The sequence below is a fragment of the Sphaerodactylus townsendi genome, linkage group LG01, assembly GCF_021028975.2.
Source record: "Sphaerodactylus townsendi isolate TG3544 linkage group LG01, MPM_Stown_v2.3, whole genome shotgun sequence".
NCBI classification, from domain to species: Eukaryota; Metazoa; Chordata; class Lepidosauria; order Squamata; family Sphaerodactylidae; genus Sphaerodactylus; species Sphaerodactylus townsendi.
This window is the reverse complement of record NC_059425.1, coordinates 79,120,920-79,143,923: the sequence shown is the minus strand read 5'-3', so window position 1 is coordinate 79,143,923 and position 23,004 is coordinate 79,120,920. Positions and strand designations below refer to the sequence as shown.

General features: G+C 39.3%; 1 protein-coding gene across 3 annotated transcripts in view; it reads right to left on the bottom strand.

Moving 5' to 3' along the window:
• AHCTF1 (AT-hook containing transcription factor 1) overlaps positions 1-23,004 on the bottom strand; it is a 71,345-nt gene that overhangs the window by 11,672 nt on the left and 36,669 nt on the right. For all 3 annotated transcript variants that reach the window (XM_048484720.1, XM_048484710.1, XM_048484729.1), the window contains exons 15-32: positions 22,826-22,966; positions 22,166-22,270; positions 21,133-21,226; positions 19,164-19,287; positions 18,953-19,009; positions 17,819-17,965; positions 16,399-16,583; positions 16,055-16,199; positions 15,792-15,923; positions 12,845-12,992; positions 12,611-12,761; positions 12,198-12,299; positions 11,113-11,305; positions 9,729-9,929; positions 7,627-8,050; positions 6,381-6,501; positions 1,725-1,831; positions 235-401 (exon numbers count right to left, since the gene is read on the bottom strand). In XM_048484720.1, the coding sequence (XP_048340677.1) occupies positions 235-401; positions 1,725-1,831; positions 6,381-6,501; positions 7,627-8,050; positions 9,729-9,929; positions 11,113-11,305; positions 12,198-12,299; positions 12,611-12,761; positions 12,845-12,992; positions 15,792-15,923; positions 16,055-16,199; positions 16,399-16,583; positions 17,819-17,965; positions 18,953-19,009; positions 19,164-19,287; positions 21,133-21,226; positions 22,166-22,270; positions 22,826-22,966 (2,744 nt within the window). The remainder of the gene's footprint in view (positions 1-234; positions 402-1,724; positions 1,832-6,380; positions 6,502-7,626; positions 8,051-9,728; positions 9,930-11,112; positions 11,306-12,197; positions 12,300-12,610; positions 12,762-12,844; positions 12,993-15,791; positions 15,924-16,054; positions 16,200-16,398; positions 16,584-17,818; positions 17,966-18,952; positions 19,010-19,163; positions 19,288-21,132; positions 21,227-22,165; positions 22,271-22,825; positions 22,967-23,004) is intronic.

The following is a 23,004-nucleotide window of genomic DNA, read 5'->3' as shown; positions in this document are numbered from 1 at the left end:
AATTATTATTACAGCGACAATGATATTGATGTTGCACACATGAAAACCACCACTAGTTGTAGTCAAGAATGTTCCAGGTCAGAAGCTAATTCCCTGCAAACATCTGAACTACCCTAACAATCAATAAAAACATATCCAAGCTGATATGCTGGTAAAGCCGCAGTGTTGCAAAGCAGGCACACTCAAATTTCAAAAAAAGCTTTGAGCTGCAGAGTGAATAAAGCATTTACTTACATTTGCTTCTTGGCTTTCAGGTACACTGACAGGTGGTATTTTTTCTACTAAATTTTCTTTTATGGCTTCTTCTCCCCCTTTCTCAAATACTGCTGCTTCTCTTTCTTCAAACTCAGTTTTGGAATAAATACTGGCAATATTTTCACTGTGAGGAATACTGATGACAGCTGTAAAAAGGTTTCCTTCCATTAGTTATTTTATTTTAAGGTGTTAGTTCAACATTACTATTCTTTGATGGGTGATGTTGAGATGAGATTCCTTTACCATGATGGGAAGCATTTTAAGCCTCTGGTCACCTTTACTTGACAGGAAATCGATAAAATAACTTCGCCTCTTGGATCTTAATAACTTTAACATACAATGGAAGGGATACGTTTATCATTAATCGGACATCAGATTAATAAGTAATGTGAATTATTAGATGCCTTTGTGATGTCCATGAATGAATTAAACTCCACTGAAATTTCTGACCAGACATACACATCCGAGACATATCATGCACAGTTCTGGGTGCTAAAATGACTGTATCAACAGTATTCAAAGCCTGCAGTTTTGTTCTTATAACAATGTAAGGAAAGTACATAACATATTGTCTTTAGTAATATTCTGAGAAAGTAATGTCAACATAGGGGTGTTATATGGTTTCCGGCCTATAAGGCCGTGTTCTAGTAGCCTTTTCTCCTGATATTTTGCCTGCATCTGTGGCTGGCATCTTCAGAAGATCAACATATTTATTTTAATATATTTAAACTATGTTGATTTTGATCATCATGTTTATGAAATCTGTTTATTAAATAAATCAACATACACACGCCAAACCAAATCATGCTCTTTGTGCATCAAATAATTTTCTGAAAAATCTACCAGTTCTAATTTTTCTGGAAAACCCACATCACTGATCAACACCAGAATGCTAAGTAGTTCAAGAGTCACTACAAAAAATATGAAGACTATATGGATCTAGAAAATCATGAGCATAAATGAAAACAGCAACTAGCATTGTTCTACAAAAGCCTTACACAGGAGTTCACACATTGCTACAAACAAGCATATTCTATAGTAGTTCTCATGCTTCTGTTTGTACATGAACTGGCATAAAAGAAAGAACTTTGGATTTAAATTTCTCTTCTGTTGTGAAGTGCAAGTTATGAAAGGTCTTATCCATTTTATTTATTTTTTAAAATTAATATTTATATCCGGCCTCATACCAAAATCTCTAGGCAGCTTACACAGGCTTCTTTTTTAAAATCACAGTAAAAACATCATAGATGTCCATGTACAGACCACTTTTTATAAGGGAAAGGGCATCTTTAGATTCAAATCAAACAGGACAAGTTTTTACAAACATATATGCTTTACTGCAAAGAACTGCCAAGAACATGAGTAAGAGAATTATAAACACTGGCATTTCAAGACTTTTCCCTTGAAAACGCCTGGCAAAAAAATCTTTCCAGTTATTCAATTTGTATGATAGTTCAAATTATACTTACATTCAGCATATACTCTTGCTGACGCCAAACCTTCACTACTTCTTTCGGAAAAGAGTCTGATGTCTTCCAACAATGATATCTTGCTGGTTTCCACAGTAAGTATTCCACTTTGTGTAGACAAAAGGAATAGTTTACTTAAGAGATATGGAATAAAATGGGTTTTTAAAACATACCATTTTTTTAGAGGTGATGAATGAGCTTTTTGATACATATCTTAACCCGTTTGACAATTCTAGAATGGTTATCACTGGTGAGAGAACAATTTCCATAAAAAATACTGGGGTGTGTCCCTTTATGATATAATTTTATGAATCATCCGATAACAGTAAGCTCTTAGAGAACTGCTATTGATATTCAAAGAATAATTCTCATTGTATTTGTCGAAGGCTTTCAGGACCAGAATCACTGGGGTGTTGTGTGGTTTCCGGGCTGTATGGCCATGTTCTAGTAGCATTTCTCCTGATGGTTCGCCTGCATCTGTGGCTGGCATCTTCAGAGGATCTGATGGTAGTAAAGCAAGTGGAATGTCCAGGGTGGGAGAAAGAACCATTTGCCTGTTTTAACAAGTGTAAAGGGTGCAATTAGCAAGCTTGATTTGCATGTGTTGAGTGGGATCCACCCATTTTAGCATGTGAGTAACCATGAAGAGAGCATAATCAATTAGTGAGGGCACCTGTATAGTAGTAGCCTGGCCTTTTTGATCCCTTTGATTGGTTATTACCTGGAGAAATCCTGTGTCTGAGTGGTGTTCATTAGTCACTGTCTTGATTCTAGTGTGTTTTCAGTACTGGTAGCCAATTTTTGTTCATTTGTCATGGTTTCTAGAGCAGTTCTCTAAGAGCTTTCTGTTGGAATTGTCCATGTGCTTGTGGATTTCAAGGGCTTCTCTGTATTGTCTGATGTAGTGGTTGTTACTCACATGCTAAAATGGGTGGATCCCACTCAACACATGCAAATCAAGCTTGCTAACTGCACCCTTTACACTTGTTAAAACAGGCAAATGATTCTTTCTCCCACCCTGGACATTCCACAGGTATACATATTCCACTTGCTTTACTACCATCAGATCCTCTGAAGATGCCAGCCACAGATGCAGGCGAACTGTCAGGAGAAAATGCTACTAGAACACGGCCATACAGCCCGGAAACGACACAACACCCAAATAATTCTCATTGATCAATAATGTCATTAGTTTCATGCATAGTGGATCCTATTTTTTATATAATTGGAAACAAGTCCAACTTATTTGGGAATAATGATCAAAGAAATCAATAAACTGGCACAGAATTGCAGTGCTCGCTACTGTCCTCACTAAATTACAACATAAAAATCAAATACCCACTCTACATGAAAAGTTATTCTCCCACAGAGTGGAGAACATCGTGTTTTCTCACCATCTAATAGGGGAAGGCAGGAAATGAGTTTTTTTTCCTTCCTGTGGTGCGACCATCCAATTTCCCTGTTTTTTCCTGCCTATCCAGGGAAGAGCAGCTTGCTGTTTGCCGGCACTATCTTTTGACTATTTACTGCTTCTATATCTTCCCTTTTTTCTTATCAGATTTTTTCTCTGTTCCTCCTAGCTCCATTTTCTTGTTGTTACCTATCGATCCTCACCCTTCTCCCTCTTTCTCTCCTTTCCTGTGGGTTTTTGCAACACAGCGAACTCATTGCAGGGAATTTAGCCACATGAAAGGTGCAGAGAGAGCATTTGAGCAGGGAGTTCTGTGAAGAGGAGTGCTTTCTATCCAAGGAGAAGAACAAGACCCCCACCTTAGAGAAATCTTCCCCTGACCTGTGGAACATGACCCTTAAGGCTGTTCCTGATACAGCTGATTGCCCAGGCACCTCCAGGAGTGAGTCTGCCGAGTCAGACAGAAAGCACACCAAAATAGCGCCTCTAAACAAAATGGCCACTATGGGAATTTCGGTGGGATCTCAGACTGTTTTGAACGCCTGCTGCAGCGGGCAACTGTGCCTCTCCCTAGGACATTGGGATCCTCTTCTATGGTCTACTCAGGAGCAAGCCATGAATCACATCAGAGGGGTAATGTAACCGCGGCTGGTTCATATACTCTGCCTGATGATTTCTACTCCTTCGGCTAGCTTAAATCTCCTAGTGCTAGGGTTTTGCATCTCCTGCGGCTTTCTCCTAGATGCTTCATTAAAACCACCTCCCAATTGGCCATGCTGGCAGGGGCTGATGGGAATTGTAATTCATGAACATCTGGAGAGCTGCAGGTTACAGACCCCTTCCCTAAAGGATCAGGTACTTGCCTTGGTGGATCAAGGAATATTGGGATTACACTTCAGGAATCACAGCAGGATTCCTTCCCCAGCACCCAGAAATGCCCACGCTTCCAATTAAGTGGGCAACAGATGGCCAACCAAGGCAGCCCAAAAGAGGCCGACTTCTGATCCTGCCCTGAACCCTGCCCATAGATTCTGATAGTGACTCAGATTCAAAAGAGGCTGGAGAATTTCTGACTGAGGATGAAGATGATAGTGAGGAGGTGCAGGTATCTGAACAGGCTGTTCACTTCTTTAAATCAGAGGTGCAGGTATCTGAACAGGCTGTTCTCCAGATGTTCACGGACTACAATTCCCATCAGCCGCTGCCAACATGGCCAATGCGCAGTGCTGATGAGAACTGTAGTCCATGAAAATCTGGAGAGCCAAGTTTGCAGACCCCTAACCTAGGACATAGAAGATTCCTACGTTTTTGTGTAGACAAGCATCACTATCAGTTCAGGGCTCTACTGTTTGATCTCTCGTCGGCTCCAAGAGTCTTCTCCAAGCCCTTCGTCAATCTTGTAGTGAAGCTCAGAGAAGACTACATTCACCTGCACCCTTACCTGGATGACCTCCTGATAGGGTCATGATCATTCCATCAATCCCAGGAGAATATGCAGAGGGTACTGCAGTTCCTTCAGGAACACTTTCTGGTAAATCTGACCAAGAGTTCCCTGAAAAATGGCCACAGACGCCCTGATGTCAACGTGGCTACACAATCTTCTATATCAGGGGTCTGCAACCTGCTGCTCTCCAGATGTTAATGGACTACAAACCCCATCAGCCCTTGCCAGCATGGCCAATTGGTTCTTTATGCTTTCCCTCTTATGCCAACAATGCCCAGACTGTTGCGCAAGGTTTAGGAGACACAAGCAGAGGTGATTATGATTGCTCTATGTTGGTCACAATGGTTGTGTTTTCAGCTCACCATTATGACAACCATTGAGCATAGTAATGCTTTAACAGGGTCCAATTCTTCACCCCAATCCTTCCAGACTGAATCTAATTGTGTGGAGATTGAGAGGCAAACCCTTCTGCAAGAGGGGCTAAGCATGGAGGTCACTAACATCATGTTGACTTCTAGATGCAAATCTACCTCCAGGATTTATAACATTACCTGGAAGGCTTATGTATTTTGGTCCAGACGAAAGAAGGTGAATCCTCTATTTCCAATCTTATCTAACAAACTGTCATTCCTCCAAGACGGTCTGCAGTCCAGTTTCTGCTCAGCCACTTTTAAGAGGCAAATGGCGGCTACTGCCGCTATCATACTGCATATTGATGGCTGGTCTATTACTCAACACAGAACACAGGCTATTCACGACTGATTTGATGTTCATCTCCCTATCACCACCAAATATGAGGAAGAACATATCCGCCAACACCGTCAGCCAAATGCTTGTATCACAGAAGCATACCTCACTGAAAAACTTGAAGGGCCACTGGACGTTTTGGCTCAGTCTGTGAGAAGCGCAACGACTAATGCTGCCTTCAACAAAAATGCTTTGGTTGAAGAAATTGCAAAGCAGCTATATGGTCTTCAATCTCTATCTTTGTGAAGCACTATAAGCACCTACAGTTCAGCAGATGCAGCCTTCGGTCACAGGGTTCTACAGTACATGCTTGAAGTTTGAGTTTAACAATGACCCATCTTGGAGGTCCCACAAGATGTCCTGCGCTCAGTGGGAGAACGACCTTTGGAACCTTATCATGAATTGTCCTTCTTCTCTAAGCTTAGGAGGACACCTTGGCCCTCCCAAGCCATCGTTGTTGCAGGTTTACAGGGAATCCCTTGTTCATACTGTCATGGTTTCTCTTTGTTGTTTTTTGCTATTTCTCCTTGTATAGTTGTGAATGGTTGGTTTTGTTACCGTTAATGAGTTTATGTCAATATGTTTTTCAAGACTGCTATCTAGAGTTCCCGAACTGAAGAACAGGGTAGTCTCACCACAATCAGGAAGGAATAAAAACATAATTTCCTATCTCCCCTATTAGATGAGAAAACACCCACAATATGTCAACCTCTGCTCAGAGGAAAAGGTAAGTTCACAAAGGTTGTTTTTAATAAGGTTTTATATAAATTCTGCAAAGCAGCACACAGCATTCAAGCAAATTTGGTATATTTTTGGCAATTAAAGGAGGCAGGCACAGAGTGTTATTTGGAAACACAAGATTAGAAGGTGGGAAAATTAAATTTTTTATCAAATACTGCATCATCCAACTCAAAAAGCAGGTTCCAACTCTCAGGAAGAAGTACACAATAACAGAAAACAAGATCCAATCCTGTAACAAGGTTACAAAACTGTAAGCATTGTAATTGCAACAACCAAGGTTTCAAGATAAATGCTTTTTCCAGTTATTATTCACCTGTTATTAGATGGCACATGAGAAGAGACTACAGCATCCTGGACAGCATCTAAGTGATCCGTCATTGATACTCCATCTTCAGGGAGGGGACTGCATCCATCTTCTTCCTTTTCAGGAAACCCTACAAACAGCAGAATGGCAAATAAAGACCGATGGTATTCTCTCTATTAAATTATTTTTAAAGTTTATGCATTATATCCAAGGAAATAATCTCACTGCTACAGTTACTGTAACTTTACTTTCAAAAGTCTAAAAAGTACTTCCATTATAAATGAAATCTGACTGCCATGATACCCACTATTTTGAGTTGACTTAGCAGCCAGGCAATATTTTTAGCTAACAATGGACATTTCTGAGTATCAAGAAGGAAAAAACAGAAGCGGTCTCACTATTCCTTCCCTCTCCAAAACCCAGTGTGAAGTCTGTGACAAACCCCATCCCTTTCCAGAGTTTTCCACGTGCACCAGAGAACTGGTGAGGAGTTGCTGATGTCTTGCACTAAGCACAGTGAGATATATTCCACTTTGAGCTCACTACGACAAAGACAACTCAGGGCAGAGGACGGGATCTTCATATCTGGCATCCAAGGGAACGGCAGTTGCTACTGACAATGAAGTTTATGGTGTACTGCTATTTATTTTAAGACAGACAATTCTTTGGTCTCTGACCCATAAGAGTGAGAAGATTCTTGGATATTAACGTTGCATTAACGATCTACATCAGGATTACATGGTTTATAATCCTATTCGAGATGCAAGAAACAAATTGCAGTGTGTCATTTTTGCTGATCCAAACATGACAAATTGTGGCTTATATCAAACAAGGGAGACTAATCTACCCCCTGTGAGAAGAGAGTGCAAAGATTTCACAACCTTCTTGTTATCACAAAGCATTTTTACAAGGCCTTAATGAAAACAGCATCAATTGCTGGGGGATACTGTGATGGCTTTCAAAAGGAGATTAGCCCTTATCTCATGTGGTTTTCTCCATTAATCTTCAAACCTGAATGTAAGATCTCCATCGTCAGAATCATCTTCATCTAATTGTAAACACTGCAGACAAATGGGGGTGATGTGCCCTAACTGTGAATTTTTCATTGGGCAGGTTCACATTGTGGAAATCAAAAGTTGATTCAAAGGATCTCAAATCTACAAATGCCCATTTTTGCTAACTCCCTTCTATTTTACCCAGTCTTGTTAATGTCTTGCTATTGTTCCTATAGACAATTAGATCACATGACACATACCAGTCAATTGTTGTACATCTGAAGATTTGGGAAGTTTCACTTGCAAACATTCATGTTCAGCTTTCTCACTGCCTTCTCTTTCAGCTGTCTTTGGTATGTCTAAGATGTCCTCAGATGAAGAATAAGTACAATGATACGCTACGATATCTCCAGTGTCACCTGGTGAAGTTTTCTCATGATATTCCAAAGTAGTCTGGTCTACCTTCATAGAAATGTATCCAGTTTCTATGAAAGATTCAGATCTGTCCAAGTTATCTCCTGGTGTGCTCTCTGTGGACAGGTCAGCTTCTTCATAGTCTTCCTGAACGCTATATGATGGAAAGGAGGGTAGTTCTCCAGTTTTAGCCCATACATCCTCCATTTGAGACTCAAGATTGCATTCAGCTTGCAAAACTGTGTTAAGCCTTGTTTTACGATAAGTCGCCTTAAAAAAAACACATAAACACAAACAAATAGCACAATTTTCCTAGTGCACAATGATAATTTTGGCAATAAACAATCCCTGATCCAATAGGTACATAATAAAATCATACAAGAGATACCTAATTTGTTACTATTAAGGAATCTGATACTTCTGCCTTCCAGTGACAAGGAGACACTCATATCCAAGAACTTCTTTGGAATTTCAGTAAGAGGAGGAGACCTCTCTTCACTCATGTGAATGGGGGCCACCAAAAGTGCAAGAACTCAGGCAAACCAGTCCATAAGTAGGGCCATGGGTCGCAGAATTAATAAACAGAATAAAGTACGCAATATGCAGCTTCTCACAAGGTTCAAAGTGATAGAAATGTAACCAGTTACTTTAAAGGGTTTTGCCTTGCATAGAACTGCAGACAACTACTGTTAGATCACAAACTCCAAGGAAATTTCAAGATAGCTTCAAGACAGAGAATATACTCAATGATTTCTCTCCTGTAGCCTTGTTGAAACAGGGATCTACACATGCCAAAGCTATGGCCTAGCCCTAGACCATGCAATCAATCAGAAGATACTGATGATCACAGATCTTTTCTATGTTCCTCTCCTCCAAGAAGTCCACCCCTGGACAGCTTTATTCACACAACTACAGGATCTGTGTGGTATAGTAGCCACTAGGGGTGTGAATTTGGAAAATAACTGGAAGAAAGCCTTTTTAAACAGCAGCTTGCAAATCCTGATCCCCCCAAACGTGACTTTTTTGGGATCATTTCAAGATCCTTGGCTACAACCCATTTGAAAAGACATATTTGTAATAAGCACTTTTCAGTTAAATCCCCTGCCCTTTTCTGTTCTAGCCTATGGGAAATCGTTCCAGGGCTCTGGATTGGTGGTTGTACCTTCACCTCCCCCTGCCCCCCGGTCCTGGAAAGATTCCCCACAGACTAAAAAGGAACTATGTTTCTTGGATTTCTGGAAAAAAAAACCTTACCCCCATCCCAGGATGGGTATCTGGGAGCACTCAGGAATCCTGAAAATTTTCAGGCCCAATATTCCTGAATCCAAGTACCACCCACACACTTTTTGCACTCTGCTAGTAACCAAACAAGTCAGGTGGCTGTAATCAGGAAGGGACAAAATCTCCTCTCGACTGACTGGAGAGAAGGTGATTTTACTCTTTTCTTCCCCTTTGAAAAGGCATATTTCAGCAGTTTCTCAATCTATTACACACAGATCCCGGCACCCCTTTCCCAATTTTTTCTTTGTTGGGAAAGGACTGCTGAGGGAAGGGAATGTGGGAAAGAGCTGCAATCCCTGTATCTGTGGATCATGGGGTCCAAATAAATGTATGGAAGGGAGTGGGAATCAGAACTGTGCCTGTGCTTCCCATGCCAACTAAAGGTCAGTCAGCCCATTCAGTTGGGGCCCACATGCACACAGTCCAACGTATGTGCTGGATTTACACCCAACCCTAGGTCTTGAGAGATAAAATGACACAGATTAGGGCCATGTACACAAGGTTCTGCAGAGACAGGCTTATTTTCAAACATTTCAGTAAATGCATGGGTAGTATAGTGTCAGAAACAATCCCAATCATCTAGTGGCCCTAGATCCTACACTGCTGGAGCCATGCCTGAATCATACTCAAGTATTTCTTTTTCCAGTTTCAATTGCTGGCAACCTACCCCAGGAGTCCATTCTGAAGCTTTGCTTTCTTCCACAAATGATATTTTTGTTTCTTTTGCACGTAGAGGTGGAGTAATTGATCTTCCTGGAGATGCAGTTGGAGTAGCTAATGGTGTAGTGCGTAGACTAGATCTCAAAATAGATTGCGGAGTAAAACCGGGAAAGCCAGAGGAAGATGTAGAGGTCAAAGCTTTAGCTCTCTAAAGAGAAAAAAACTCAAAAATCTTAAATCTTAATATTTAATACTATTTAAATTTAATATATTTAAAACATCAACTGTCCTATCTAATTCTAAGGAGGACTCTCATTGCAGAATACTATAGATAATTTTGAACACTTTGGGGATTAGACAGGATTCTACTGCCAACAACCAGTACAGGGTATTTTGTTGTTGACTTTTTGGAATTTTGGTTTTAATTGCTCACTCTCTTCTTCCACAGCACCAAAGGGCGGGGGTGGGTGGTGGGTGTTTGAAACCTGCAACGAATCCCCCCAAAAGTTAGAAAAGTTGATGAATAGATGCAGAAATTAAACTACTTTAAATTAAAAAACCCTCTGAACTAAATTATGGTTCAACCAACCTCAGACCAGAGTTCCCTCTATGGACTGGCCAGCAGGGTCTCCCTTTTGGGTTCCTCATTGGCCAGAGCTAAAAATGCTTTGCTTTAATTCCAGTAGATGCCCTGGTGCACCGTATACAGTCTCAAGAAATGTGTGCCCACATCCCTTCCCTTACTGTAGTCTTCCCTTGTCTATAAGGCCCTCTGGGAATTGGTGTAGCTCTCCTCCGCTGCTGTAACTGTTTGCTCTCTTCAGAATCACTATCGGAGCTCCCTTGCCATCTTCTCCCAGGTTTCCCAGTCTCGTCTACTACTTTCCACAGCTGTGCATTGCCTTCTGCCTTGGAGTTGGACACAGCCCTCCCAATCCTTCCCTCAGCAGCCACTTTTGAAGTCTCCAGACACTCCGGTCTTGCTCCTGCATGAGCATCTTTAGCTGCACCAGCTGAAGGTGTCTTCCTGGCTGTTATCATACCTCTCCTTTGCCAGCCTCTTTCCTCTATTTCCCAATCTTTTGAACTTGGTGTTCTTCTACCTTCTCCCCATCCTTCTGTCATCATTATTTTCCCTCTTCTGGCCCTGTCTTGTTTACTTCTGGCTGGTCTACTGGAAACTGCCAAATGTAGGTTGGAGCTTTTGGGGGTGAGCCATTTGCTACACATCTCTTTACTTAAGTCCCATCTGCTACACAAATAAATATCCTTTAATGAATATCTAGAACACATATCATAAACATGACATATAAAACTCTCCCTTGTTAATTATAAAATAAATGACCAAACACATTTCAATAGGTTCACTTAGCCTTCACCATTCTATATACCTTAACAACTGCAGGAGTTTCCAGTAATTTTAATTCTGGTGCATTTTTGAGATTCTTATGTTGTAGCATGGAACATCGTGGATATGAGTACAATGGACTAGAAAGCATGGATGAAGCTCTTGGCGACACCTGGCAATTACTTCCCAGGACAGGAGAAAAAAGACCAACAGGCCGAACCACCAAATCGAGCAATCTGCAAATAGATCAAATTTTGTTAATGTGAATTGTTTTGTGTTTATGTACAATAAGAACATCCACCTTCACATAACAAAGATTCATTATAAATTCTGCACTTCTTGGAGGGTTTTAGAAGTATCTGCACAATCCCCACTCCAACCCAGACAACCTAAAGCACTATCATTTAAATTTAAAATGTTGTACCAGTCTGTTACCATGGTTTGCTTGTTTAAGTTTAATAATAAAAAGCTGGCCGAAGCATATTACTACTAAGTTAAGAGGCCTACATACAAGGACTGTATTACTTATGGGTAAGTGATGTTCTGGTACCTTTCAATTCTTATCACATCAGGCAATGCTATTAAAAGCAATTCCAGTTCCAGTGCAAAATGAGCACCTGTACGCAAATGAGCATTTAGGTGTTAAGTTGATTATTGCTTTGGACCCATCTTCAAAGCAGCTGTTAAATAATAAGTTATGGATATGACAACAACCTTGTTTTTACCAAACAGCAAATATATTACATGATGATTGTGTGAATGTATTGGAAAGTATGAGATCAATGGAATAATATGAGAAGATCTTATAGGACAGTGGTTCTCAACCTTCCTAATGCCGCGACCCTTTAATACAGTTCCTCATGTTGTGGTGACCCCCAACCCTAACATTTATCCATTTTACAGATGGAGAACACTGATCCAGAGAGTCTTAGGCCAACCCTGTGAAAGGGTCGTTCGACCCCCAAAGGGGTCGCAGCCCACATGTTGAGAACCGCTGTTATAGGAGAATAAAAATCACAACTGATTAAGAAAGTGTTTAAGTGTTTTACTGCTGACTTTAGCGGATGGATAAAAAACTGCTAATGAATTTCAAGTATATTTCTGATTGTTGTTATTATAGAATTTTACCTGGAGCATTTCCTTAGAGATTTAATAACAGGAGTTCCTACAAATGGATCAGGTAATTCCGTGTCAGCACAACAATCCAGTCCTGATGTCTGTTCCTCAGTGCTGCGTTTTGAAAGACATAACACCAAGTTCATAAAAGTCACTACATCACTAGCAATCACTTTGGTGCATGAGCCAAGTTAACAAGTAATAAAACAGCAGTTAGATAAATAAGCCTGTGCTACTTTCCCAAAATCTTTAAAAAGCCTAAACTAAAGCTGTCAACTTTTAAAATATGGCTTGATTTTATTTCTCCACCTTCCCTCAAACACATGCAAACTGTTCACTGCACACAAGTATGTAGCAATACCAGGCTATTCATCAGGACTGTTAAAGCTAACCTTTTAGGGATTAAAAAAAACAACAACACTTACATATCATTTTGAAATGATTTATTTTTCTGTTCGGCTCCCATCCATACCTCTCCAATTTTGGAAAGCACATTACTGATGAAAGTTGCCTTTGTAACTACATTCCCTGTGGTAACATGCTTTGCAATTGTTGATAATGGCCTTGGTCTTAAAACTAAAAGGAAAAGGAAATCTGATATTAAAGCACCAAGGCATATTTAAGAGTTTCACTGCTGTCCAATGAAATGAGAAATTTACCTTCCAGCCGAAGTGATGAAGACAAATGGTATGGTTTGGCCCGCTCAACAGCCAGCTTCCTTTGTACTCTAGGTAAGACTTTTCCATACTGTTCTAATATAGAATTTCTGGCAACTGATCTCTCTCTCCAACGAGGATCTCGGTCATTCTAATAAACATGAAAAAAGATGAACTTAAGTGAACATTTCTAGAAAAAAATTCAAATACACATGCTGTAGTTGATTCCAAAGCACCTTAAGAGACCAAACATACAAACAGTAAAGTGGCATCTCATCTACAGTCACCAAAAGACAAATTCTATCCTAGATCAATATTGCACGGTAAAGCCGTACACTGCATAGACCACGCCAATAAGGCTATCTTTAAAATGGACAAATTCTGTGCTGAGACCTTGTCCATAAAAAGTAGATACCCCATATATTTAAAAAACTTTTATGTATAATTTACTAGAGTACAATAAGGTTATGAAATTTAATCTTTGTATATTAATTTTATATTTATATATAAATTGTGCTGTTAAAACTGATGCTGATTGACTTTAGCATATAAGCTTGACACCTAAGAGACTGATAGATTTTGTGCTGACCAACTATCCATGCATTACCTGACTGAACAAACTGGAAGCAGGGAGTTTTATCTATTTGTTACAATGGTTGGTACTGTAACCCAACACAAGTGTTATTTTTTTTTAATTTTGAAAGTTTAAGTCACAAGACATTGGCAGTCAAAAAAGTATAAGACAAAAATATATACATTAGAAAATGTACCGTATATACTCGTGTATAAGTCAGCCCGCATATAAGTCAAGGCACCTAATTTTACCACAAAAAACTGGGAAAACTTATTGACTCGCGTGTAAGTCAAGGGTGGGAAATGCAGCAGCTACTGGTAAATTTCAAAAATAGATACCAATAAAATTACATTAATTGAGGCATCGGTAGGGTAATTGTTTTTGAATATTTATTTCAAAGAAAAACAGTAAACTAGCTCCGTAAGTGGAAAAGAGGGTCAACAAAAACAATATGGTAACAACAATAACTTTAAAAGTACAAAAACCTTAGCTTTTTTGTAAGGAAGGGTTTTAAACAATGGATCTTACAATAAAAACTGGAATGAACATGCCTGTTCACTGTGACTCAAAACTACCCTGCTTTTTAAAAGAATAGTTCATTATTTTTTATTGTATTTTTACATATTTTAAAAATTGCACATGGCAGTGGTGTCACTTTTAGAAGGGACATTCACACAACTCCTGTCAGAGGAGGAAATGTTTATGTTAGGAAGTACCAACATTCTCACAGTATCTTTTAGGAGACTCTTCCTGATGATATTACACTAGGAGTTTCAGGAAGTTTAATTACAGGGTCCAAAGTTATGGACCCTCAAAGAGTAGCCCTCCCATCTACTCATTAGCTTCCCACTGGAAACAATGGGGGGATGGAGCATCCCATTTTGGGGATCCATAACTTTGAACCCCCTGAACCAAACATCACCTCAAACCTGGCTGGTAATTTCAGCAAGATATTATCTCTAATTGATACTCTCATCTAGGAGTTTAGTGAGGTTTGAGTATCAGGGTCCAAAGTTATGGAATCCCCCTCAAAGGGCAGCTCTCCCATCTACTATTGAAGGCTTCATTGGAAACAATGGGGGATGGCAAAGCACCCACTTTGGGAATCCATAACTTTGGACCCCCCCCTGAACCAAACATCACCAAACCTTGGCTGGTATCAGCTTAGAGAGAGATGAGTCCTGGATGATACCACACCAGTGTTTTAAAGTGAAGTTTGTCTATAGGGGTCCCAAAGTTGTGGGCCCTCAAAATGTAGCCCCATCTACTATTAGCTCCCATTGGAAACAATGAGGGATGGGAGCACCCACTTTGGGGATCCATAACTTTGGACCCCCTAAACCAAACTTTACCAAACTTGGTTGGTATCATCAGGATGATGATATCCTGAAATTTTGGTGTCAGCTTAGCCTAAAACTGTTTCCTGCATGGCTGGCTAATAAAGGAAAACCCTAAAAAATATTTCCTTTTTTTTTTTTAAAATACAGCTGATTCAAGGTGGCATTAAGTTCGTGGGCTTTTCCAGCACAAAAAATGTGCTAAAAAACTCAACTTATACATGAGTATATACAGTAGCTTGTTTTTGTGATAATCTGTGTGATTGAATCTTGGAACTGCCAAATGAATTTTGCCTTTGATTTGCTATTTTGTTTGGGGTAAAAAAATGGAAAGTAGGATTCTAGTTTGAGGGCAAGCTTGAATACAACACACTATAGACCGTTCTATGGAGTTCACCAAAAGCCAATGGGAAAACTCTTTAATTTGCTTATACCAACTTCAAAAACTCAAACGTAGCTATATTCAGTTTACGACTAGGAAACTGGGAAGCTATATGCTTCTTAGACTGTTCTGCAAAGCAAGCCCACCAATGGCTCCTAACTGAAATTTTCTGGGGTCATTTGTATGGATATGTCTCAGCACCACTTTCAACAAATGTGTAAAAAGAGCCTATGTTTCTGAAGCACCTATTATTAGCCCCTATTAAATAACTTACTATGACATATATCACAATTCCATTTAAAAAACTGAACCATATTTTTGCCCTCCATTACATTTCACACTTGGCCACTTACATCTGATAATTACTTTACTGCTACCATGCACTTTACAGATTCAAAAGAGTTTTATCCAAATGTGTTTTGTTCCCCATGTGAATCTCAGAGGGGTCAGTATGCTACTTCCAGTCAATTTCATTTAAGCAAACATTTACACATGGGAACTAGGTGACATTATCACAAATTATGATAAAGATGTTTTGAAAGGACCAAGCTAGAAATAGAATAGATTTTGACAGCCTAACGAAGCAACTTTTCCAGAGTCAGCATCTTGGGGTTTTTTTCCCCAGACCCATCTCCAAACACAAAATTATGCTTCTACCAGAAGATTCATCTTCAAAGACTGGTTTAACTGTAGTGCAGGAACATAGTTGGCACGTTGGAGGTGGTGAACTAAAAGGAACTCATGATTATGAACATCAGCACTTGTCTGCAAGAACTTCTCTAGACACTCCTAGAAAAAAACAAAACAAAACAAATCAAGGCCTTAATTTTGAAAGTACTTATACATGTGTAGAAAGTGTTCAATCAATCACTTTTTAACATGGAATTGTGCCCTGATAATTTATCCCCATCCAAACTTACTTGTTCTGTAACTGTGAATGGCAGTTTCAGCAAGTCTTCCATTAGTCCCAACTCTTGGCAGATTTCATATACATGTTTAAGCATCCCTTCTACATTTAATCTGGTAGAATGTTGCCGCAATACACTCCATGCTTCCACCATGCAACTGCAATGGATTTTTGAAATACAGATTAAAACTCTGCCCCACAAAAACATCAGTAACTTCATAAGTGTACTTAGTATCTGAATACTTATATCCAACTCATGTTGCTGCATTATATTAAAAATGCACAGCAATATTACTGTAGAGGTGTTTTTCTTGAATATAGCCTGACGTAATTGCAAAGAGAATTTGTTCCTTTTACCTATTAAATAGTAGGACAGTAAGATGAAGTGCAACTTCACTGCTGCTGGTCATCGATGGCTTCATCATTTGTATGTATCTGAGTGCTCGCCTGTGCTCTCCTTGGCACATGAAGACTTGAATTATCCTCATGTGTTGCCAAGGCAATTTGATTGTAGCTGGATGAAACAGATAGGACAAAGAGTTCTGCAAAAGTCCAAAGTTACAGTTAAGAATGCTAATAATGATGCTGGAAACTACTTATAAGGACAAATGCAAGTACCATTTAGGGATAAAACCTAAAGAGAACCATGAGCAAAGGGAGTTAGTAATGGCTCCTTTCACACAACACAGTACTGTTCGAGAGGTTGCTCTAAATTTAAGGTCAGCTTTTCAGGGGCAGCAGAAAGAAATAGCTGACAAGCTGCCTGTACACACAGCCCACTGGATCCCAGCCTAAATCTATATATATGCTTAGAAAAGACCATATATAATGTGTGGCATCTCTCAAATCCTGATACACAGATCACATATGGCATTTAAGCTAAGATTTCTATGTATATCAGCTATTTTAGCATTGTAAACATCACATACTATTTAATTGGAGAAGGAGCAAAGAAAAAAAAGGATACCATTAAGTTTTTTATACTCCACTCTAGGTTCAAGTTGTCTTATCGGTATACCTCAAGAGTACTTTAAACACTATAATTTCAGTTAATGAAACCTAATTGATTCACCTAAAGGCAGACAGATATCTAACAGCAAAAAGAAAATGTCCAGATGCCACTAAATAATGTTGCTGGACCTCGTCACTTCTGTGGACTAAGAAAAGTTCTATTTCTCAACTAGCATCACCAAATATTTGCTTATGTTTGCTGAAATGTGGCCAGGGAAATGTTCAGAGTATTTAATCAAAGCCCCACCAAATAAAGGCCAACAAAACTAGTTTGAACTAAAAGGTTTGTTTAAAATAAGAAAGTAATAGTTAAGTTTAAGTTGGCAGTTTGGAAAACTCTTGGTACTGCATGCCAGTCCTATAGGTATGCATATCTGTGATGAACAAAAAGCGGCCTAGAAGAATCATGAGCAACTGAAGGGGGCCTGCTCTAACCTGTCCCAGAATTAAAACTAGTTACCATTAAGTCACAAGCTTAAATACAACGTTGGCTTGAAAGTCTTTCTGGTGACCATAAATACCATTCACATATCCTATGTCTTACAGTTTCATGATGGTGGGACAGAGCAAAACCAATAAGTATACATGCTTCAGGGGCACTAAACCAACAAACAGAAGAGAAGCAATGATTTTATTAACATTAGAATTGCAAAATCAGGCAGCGAGGAATTAATTGCTTTCTGCTATTAATGTAAACTGATATGGCTATAAGGAAAAAACAAAATATGACATAACTGCTGTTCTGAAATATATAATTTATGCTCACCTCGTAGTCACTGTGATCCAAGCACCAATAACCTTGAATTAGATTAACCAGACCAATAGGGATTGCAAAGGCCGTTGGGAAAGAGTCCATTGTAGTATCAGTCTTGTTTGGACAGGTATGCATGATGTCCAAAAGCAAATAAATTGTCTAGTAAGTTGTATTAAAGTTTATTACTAAGAAAGTAAGAATTTTTGATGAAGTGCCTAAACAAACTACACACATACCCCCTATATTAAAATTTATCCCAGCAGCTTTTAGATAGTAACTGAAATTCAGTATTGAACCAATTAGTGAAAATAAAACAAAAATTAAAAATGTGAGTTATTACAGAATGAAACATTTCTTCAGTAGAAAGTCTGAGTTTGGCAGATTTTCCCCTATAGCCTCTATTTATTTTTTTTACTAGTAACAAGCTTAAATGATCAGTTAAGTGACCTTGGTGTTTAAAGCAAAATACCAGAATGCCACCTCTGCTTTTTGATAGTAATAGAAAAACAGTGGCTAGAAGTATATTCATGTATTTCAGCAGGATGAAAAATAAATTTATATCCATGTATTTCCTGTCTTTTCTTCAGGAATCTTTTAAAAAGTGCTTTTCTACATGTCAGATGGAATCTTCCAATAATAGAAAAGCCCGTTACTCCTCCCACCAGAGCCATGTGTAGGAAGAGTAAGATTAAATCCAATAGTGTTCCACTTGTGCAAGTCCTATACTTTGTAAGTGAAGGCCAGGTTTTCAAGAAAGATCAATCTTAATGAGAAAAAATTGGTAAAAGCAAAAGCTCAAAGCCCCACAATAATCTATATTTTGTGTGTACATGAGGGGAGGGAAAGATCAGTAGTACACTGCTGCACCATAACTCAGTCTCAACATTGCTTATGATGTACAGTACATAACTGCAGGTGCTACTGGCTGCTTTTCCTTACTTCACATCATACCAGTTTTAGGAATGCCATGATGCCCTCAGAAGCAGGAATAAACACATACTCCTCCTTTTTGTGAATGTTCTAGTTTGTAGTCCTTTCAGTTATTAAGCTTAATTCTATATGCTGGAAGGGGAGCTAAAGAAAGAAAGGCTGCAGTTGATGTACTGCAGAATTTAAGACTGCATACTTAAGTCTTTCAAAGGATACAATTGCATGCTTGTAGAGTTCTTCTATATTTTCCAACAAGTAGAGATCAAGGAGTGCCTGCAATACAGATTACACAAATCAGATATTTTGAGAGCAATCCTAAACCAGCCTATTCAGAAATGTCTCATTTGATTCAACACCCAGGAGAGTGTTCTTAGCTCTGCAGCTTTCCTATATTAAATCCTGTTGAACCTTCAGAAAATCTACTTACATGTAATGTAGGAGGTGGATATTTCTCTGTCCCCCCACCATCTCTTTGCCATAGTTTCACAACAGTATCACCCAACTGGGAGATCATTCCATCAATCATCAAGCAGTCCGAGTTCCATTTGCCTCTACAACAGAAAAAAAGACTTCTCTATATTTCCATGTGCTACAAACATCTACAAAAATGTCTAATAGACAATGGAGTGTACAATTAGATTGTGTGTTTCAGTTTCTCACTCCATAGAATATCTGCAACTGAAAGATTTTGATTTGGGATCTCTGCAAATCCAATCTCCTTTAAGTTTTCTTGAACCTAAGATATGGCTGAATGTTAATGTCATGAGCCAACCTCTGGATACTTACCAGGACACAGAGGACTCTGAGGCAGAACCTGAGGACACAGTGCAGCCAGAGTTGGCTGCTCCTGGGGAAGACCAGGCAGCAGAGCCAATGCCCAGTTCTTCCCTGCTTGATGACATACAGGGGGAGGAGCCTGCAGATCCTCCTAGGGAACCCAGTGATGAGCCAGCTGTGCATAGGAGACAGAAGTAGAGGCTACTACTGCAGAAGCACAGAAGGAGTGCTTGTTTGGCAGCAAGGTATGGGATCTGAATCTGATGAGGACTAACTCCTCACAGAATCCCAGCCCCCTGAACAAGGCTCTGTATATAAGCCTTGATGTGAGCTTGCTTCTGCCTAGATGCAACAAGTGTGTTACCTGTGGCCGCTGTGTGCCTGGTTCTGAATAGATTTCTATCCTGCTCCTCGGTTCTCCTTGACCTATTAGACTGTGACCTGACTACGCCTTGCCTGCCTTGACCCATTAGACTGTGACCTGACCAGGCTTCTGCTTGCTGCCTGCTTTGCCCTGGAGGAGTCAGACCCTGCCTACTAGCAGCACAGTTAACTACTTACAAATGTATTCAGTTCTGTAGCAGTCAAGTCCCACCAAATGACTTACAATTTAATACACATGACACAAAACAAAGGAGAGGACGAAATGAACAAGAATATATAGACTGACCCACTTACATGAAATGTATCTTTATATAAAGATTTTACAGATATTTGATTTTCCTAAGAATATACTAGCAGCTGATGAAATGTAATTTGGTCCATAGAGGACATCTTATATAATCTTCACACACTCACCAACACAAACCGACACAATCCACACAAGCTTAAAGTAGTTTAAGGTCATCATCTAGTTAAAGGGTTGGATCAAATGAACTGCAAATAAAAGCAGTTCACAGAACAGCTCTTTTCCTTTTCTCCTTCCCTGTGCCCCTTGAAATGTTCCTGAGGGTTGGGGCACCTTCAGGAACAGAGTTGAGTATAGGATGCAGGGCTTTAAGGTGAAATACACATACATTCCAACAAAGCACTGACCATGCCTACAACTGTTTAGCTTCAGCATGGATACTGTACCATTTGCTTAATCCTGCCCTGAGTGAGCTCTTCCACAAACGAAGTGAGAGTCTAAGAAATATTTAGAGGAGGGGAGAGATTTCTTATTAACCTGTGTTCTCAAGGACCAGTTAACCATGAGAGGCATATGTCTAAAGACCGTTTCACTAGGCGGGGGCCAGGGCTCTGGCCCAAGTAGAGGCTAGTCGCATCATTGAGGGGTCAGGGACCACCAGTAAATCTGCAGATCACAGAGGCCAAATTGGGACATACATTTCAACAACCCTGTGACATAGGTGTGTGACTGGCTCAAGGTCACTTGTTGAGCTTCAAGCCGTAGCAGGGATTAAAATCTGTGTCTCGCAGATGCTAGTTTGAAATTCTAACAGCTACATCACAATGGCTTTTGTGGGGAGGATGATAATACATATTCTGGTCATTACTGCTCGTTACCTTACGTCACAGACGGCACAACAGATATGATGTGTGCAATGGAGCGGTTGCTCAGTATTGCCCTCTTCAAATTGTGTAATGAATGGTTTTCAAATTCTTTATAGAAGACGTACCTTGATGAACGTTCTAATTTCTGACGACTGCTGACATAAAAGCGCTGTATGTTCTCGTAGTTATAGAAAGGTTTTGACAACTGCATATCTTCATCTACAAATAAGAAATGAAGACTCATTTTACAAAAAAATAAGAAAACCAACCCAAACTGAAAATAGAACATAAAAGCAAACGTTTCCTAGATAATTTAAGGATTTCTTAGCTTCAAATGAGTTGAACTACTCACTCCCGAAGTGCAACTGTTTAAAAATAAAATCAAAGGCATTTGATTCTCCAAGCACCCCACGCTTGAAAATACGAATTCTAACTCACGGTGCAGCAACCTTTTAATCAGTGGTACAATTTGAAATATCAACATTTTAAGCAATAGACTGTAATAGTTTGTTTTGTCGAAGGCTTTCACAGCCTGAATCAACTGGTTGTTGTGGATTTTCTGGGCTGTGTGGCTATAGTCTGGTATTTTTTGCTCCTAACATTTTGCCTGAATCTGTGGCTGGCATTTTCAGAGGCATGTCATGGTGGTCATGGAGAGAAACACTCAGAGGATTCTAGCCATAGATATGAGCAAAACATCAGGAGCAAAAGCCTCCAAACCACATCCATATAGCCCAGAAAACCCAAAACAGCCAAGCAACAGATTTGTTCATTTTTGAGGCTATTTTTGTTCTAAAGTGTAGACTGTAAAAGTTACATAACCTTCCTTTTCAACAAGGAGTAGTACCTTTTATTGTACGGCACACCATCATGTTCTTCAACAGTAATATGACATTATGGTGAAGTTTTTATAATGTTTACCAACTGAAAACTCTTGAACTTACTGACAGCCCTAACACATAATGTATTTTGCTTGCAGTACTACTCTAGGATTAGTCCATTGCACATTATATCAGCAATTCAAAAAATAAGGCCACTAGTAAATTAAAACAAAGTAATCCAAACCTCATACCATATTGCCAGCAGTGTTTGTTGTAGCTGTGTTACCCAACCCAATTATAAACCCAGGACAAATAAGCCACTGTTTATAAAGCTTACCTATGCCTTCAGGAAGAAGACTGGATCGACAGAACCAGATGACAACTTGCACGTATTGCAAAAGTAGACCTGTTACAGTCTGTTTATTTGTTAAATCTGTAATGCCTGCAAATGGATTAAGACATTGTTTTTAAAAGAGTGAATACTTTATTGTTTAAAAGCAAATTAGCAATTTGCAGCCAGGCTTTCAAGTATAGGTTATAACTGAATAAACATTTACTTGCCAGTGCCCCTTTCTACTGATCTTAGAGGGAGAAAAGGATAGAAGGGTCACATTTAGCTTTATTTCCCTCCATACTGGTTTTGAGGAAACAGCAACCCTAGCCAGATGTTTACTGGCATTATTTTTATTTTATTAAATGTATATCCTGCCCTTTTCTGGCTACAGCCAGGCTCAGAATTCTTTATGTCACAGTTTATACAATCAGTTTAAAAATGCAAACAATAATTAAAAGACATGTCATTTCATCAAGATCTAACACTGATATCTGCTTTAAATTATTTTTTAAAAGCTAAGAAAGAAACTCACCACTATTTTTATAACATGAGGAATACTGTCCCACATCTCTGCTAGAACACAGAGAAGGGGAAAACTGAATACTATGCGTAAGAAAGTTATATGGTGAGATGTGCATATTAAATTTCCTATCATTTACAAACCTTTTTCTGTGAGTTCTTGTGCCTCTGTTACAAAGCAGTTCAAAACTGTGTTAAGGTTGCTAAGAAGCAACTCACAGCGCTGCAGAGACTGTAGTGTTTGTGGATCAATAAAGTTGGATGATCTGTCAAACAGTGGGACACCTTATAAAACAAAGGCAAAGTTATGACATTGTTATTAA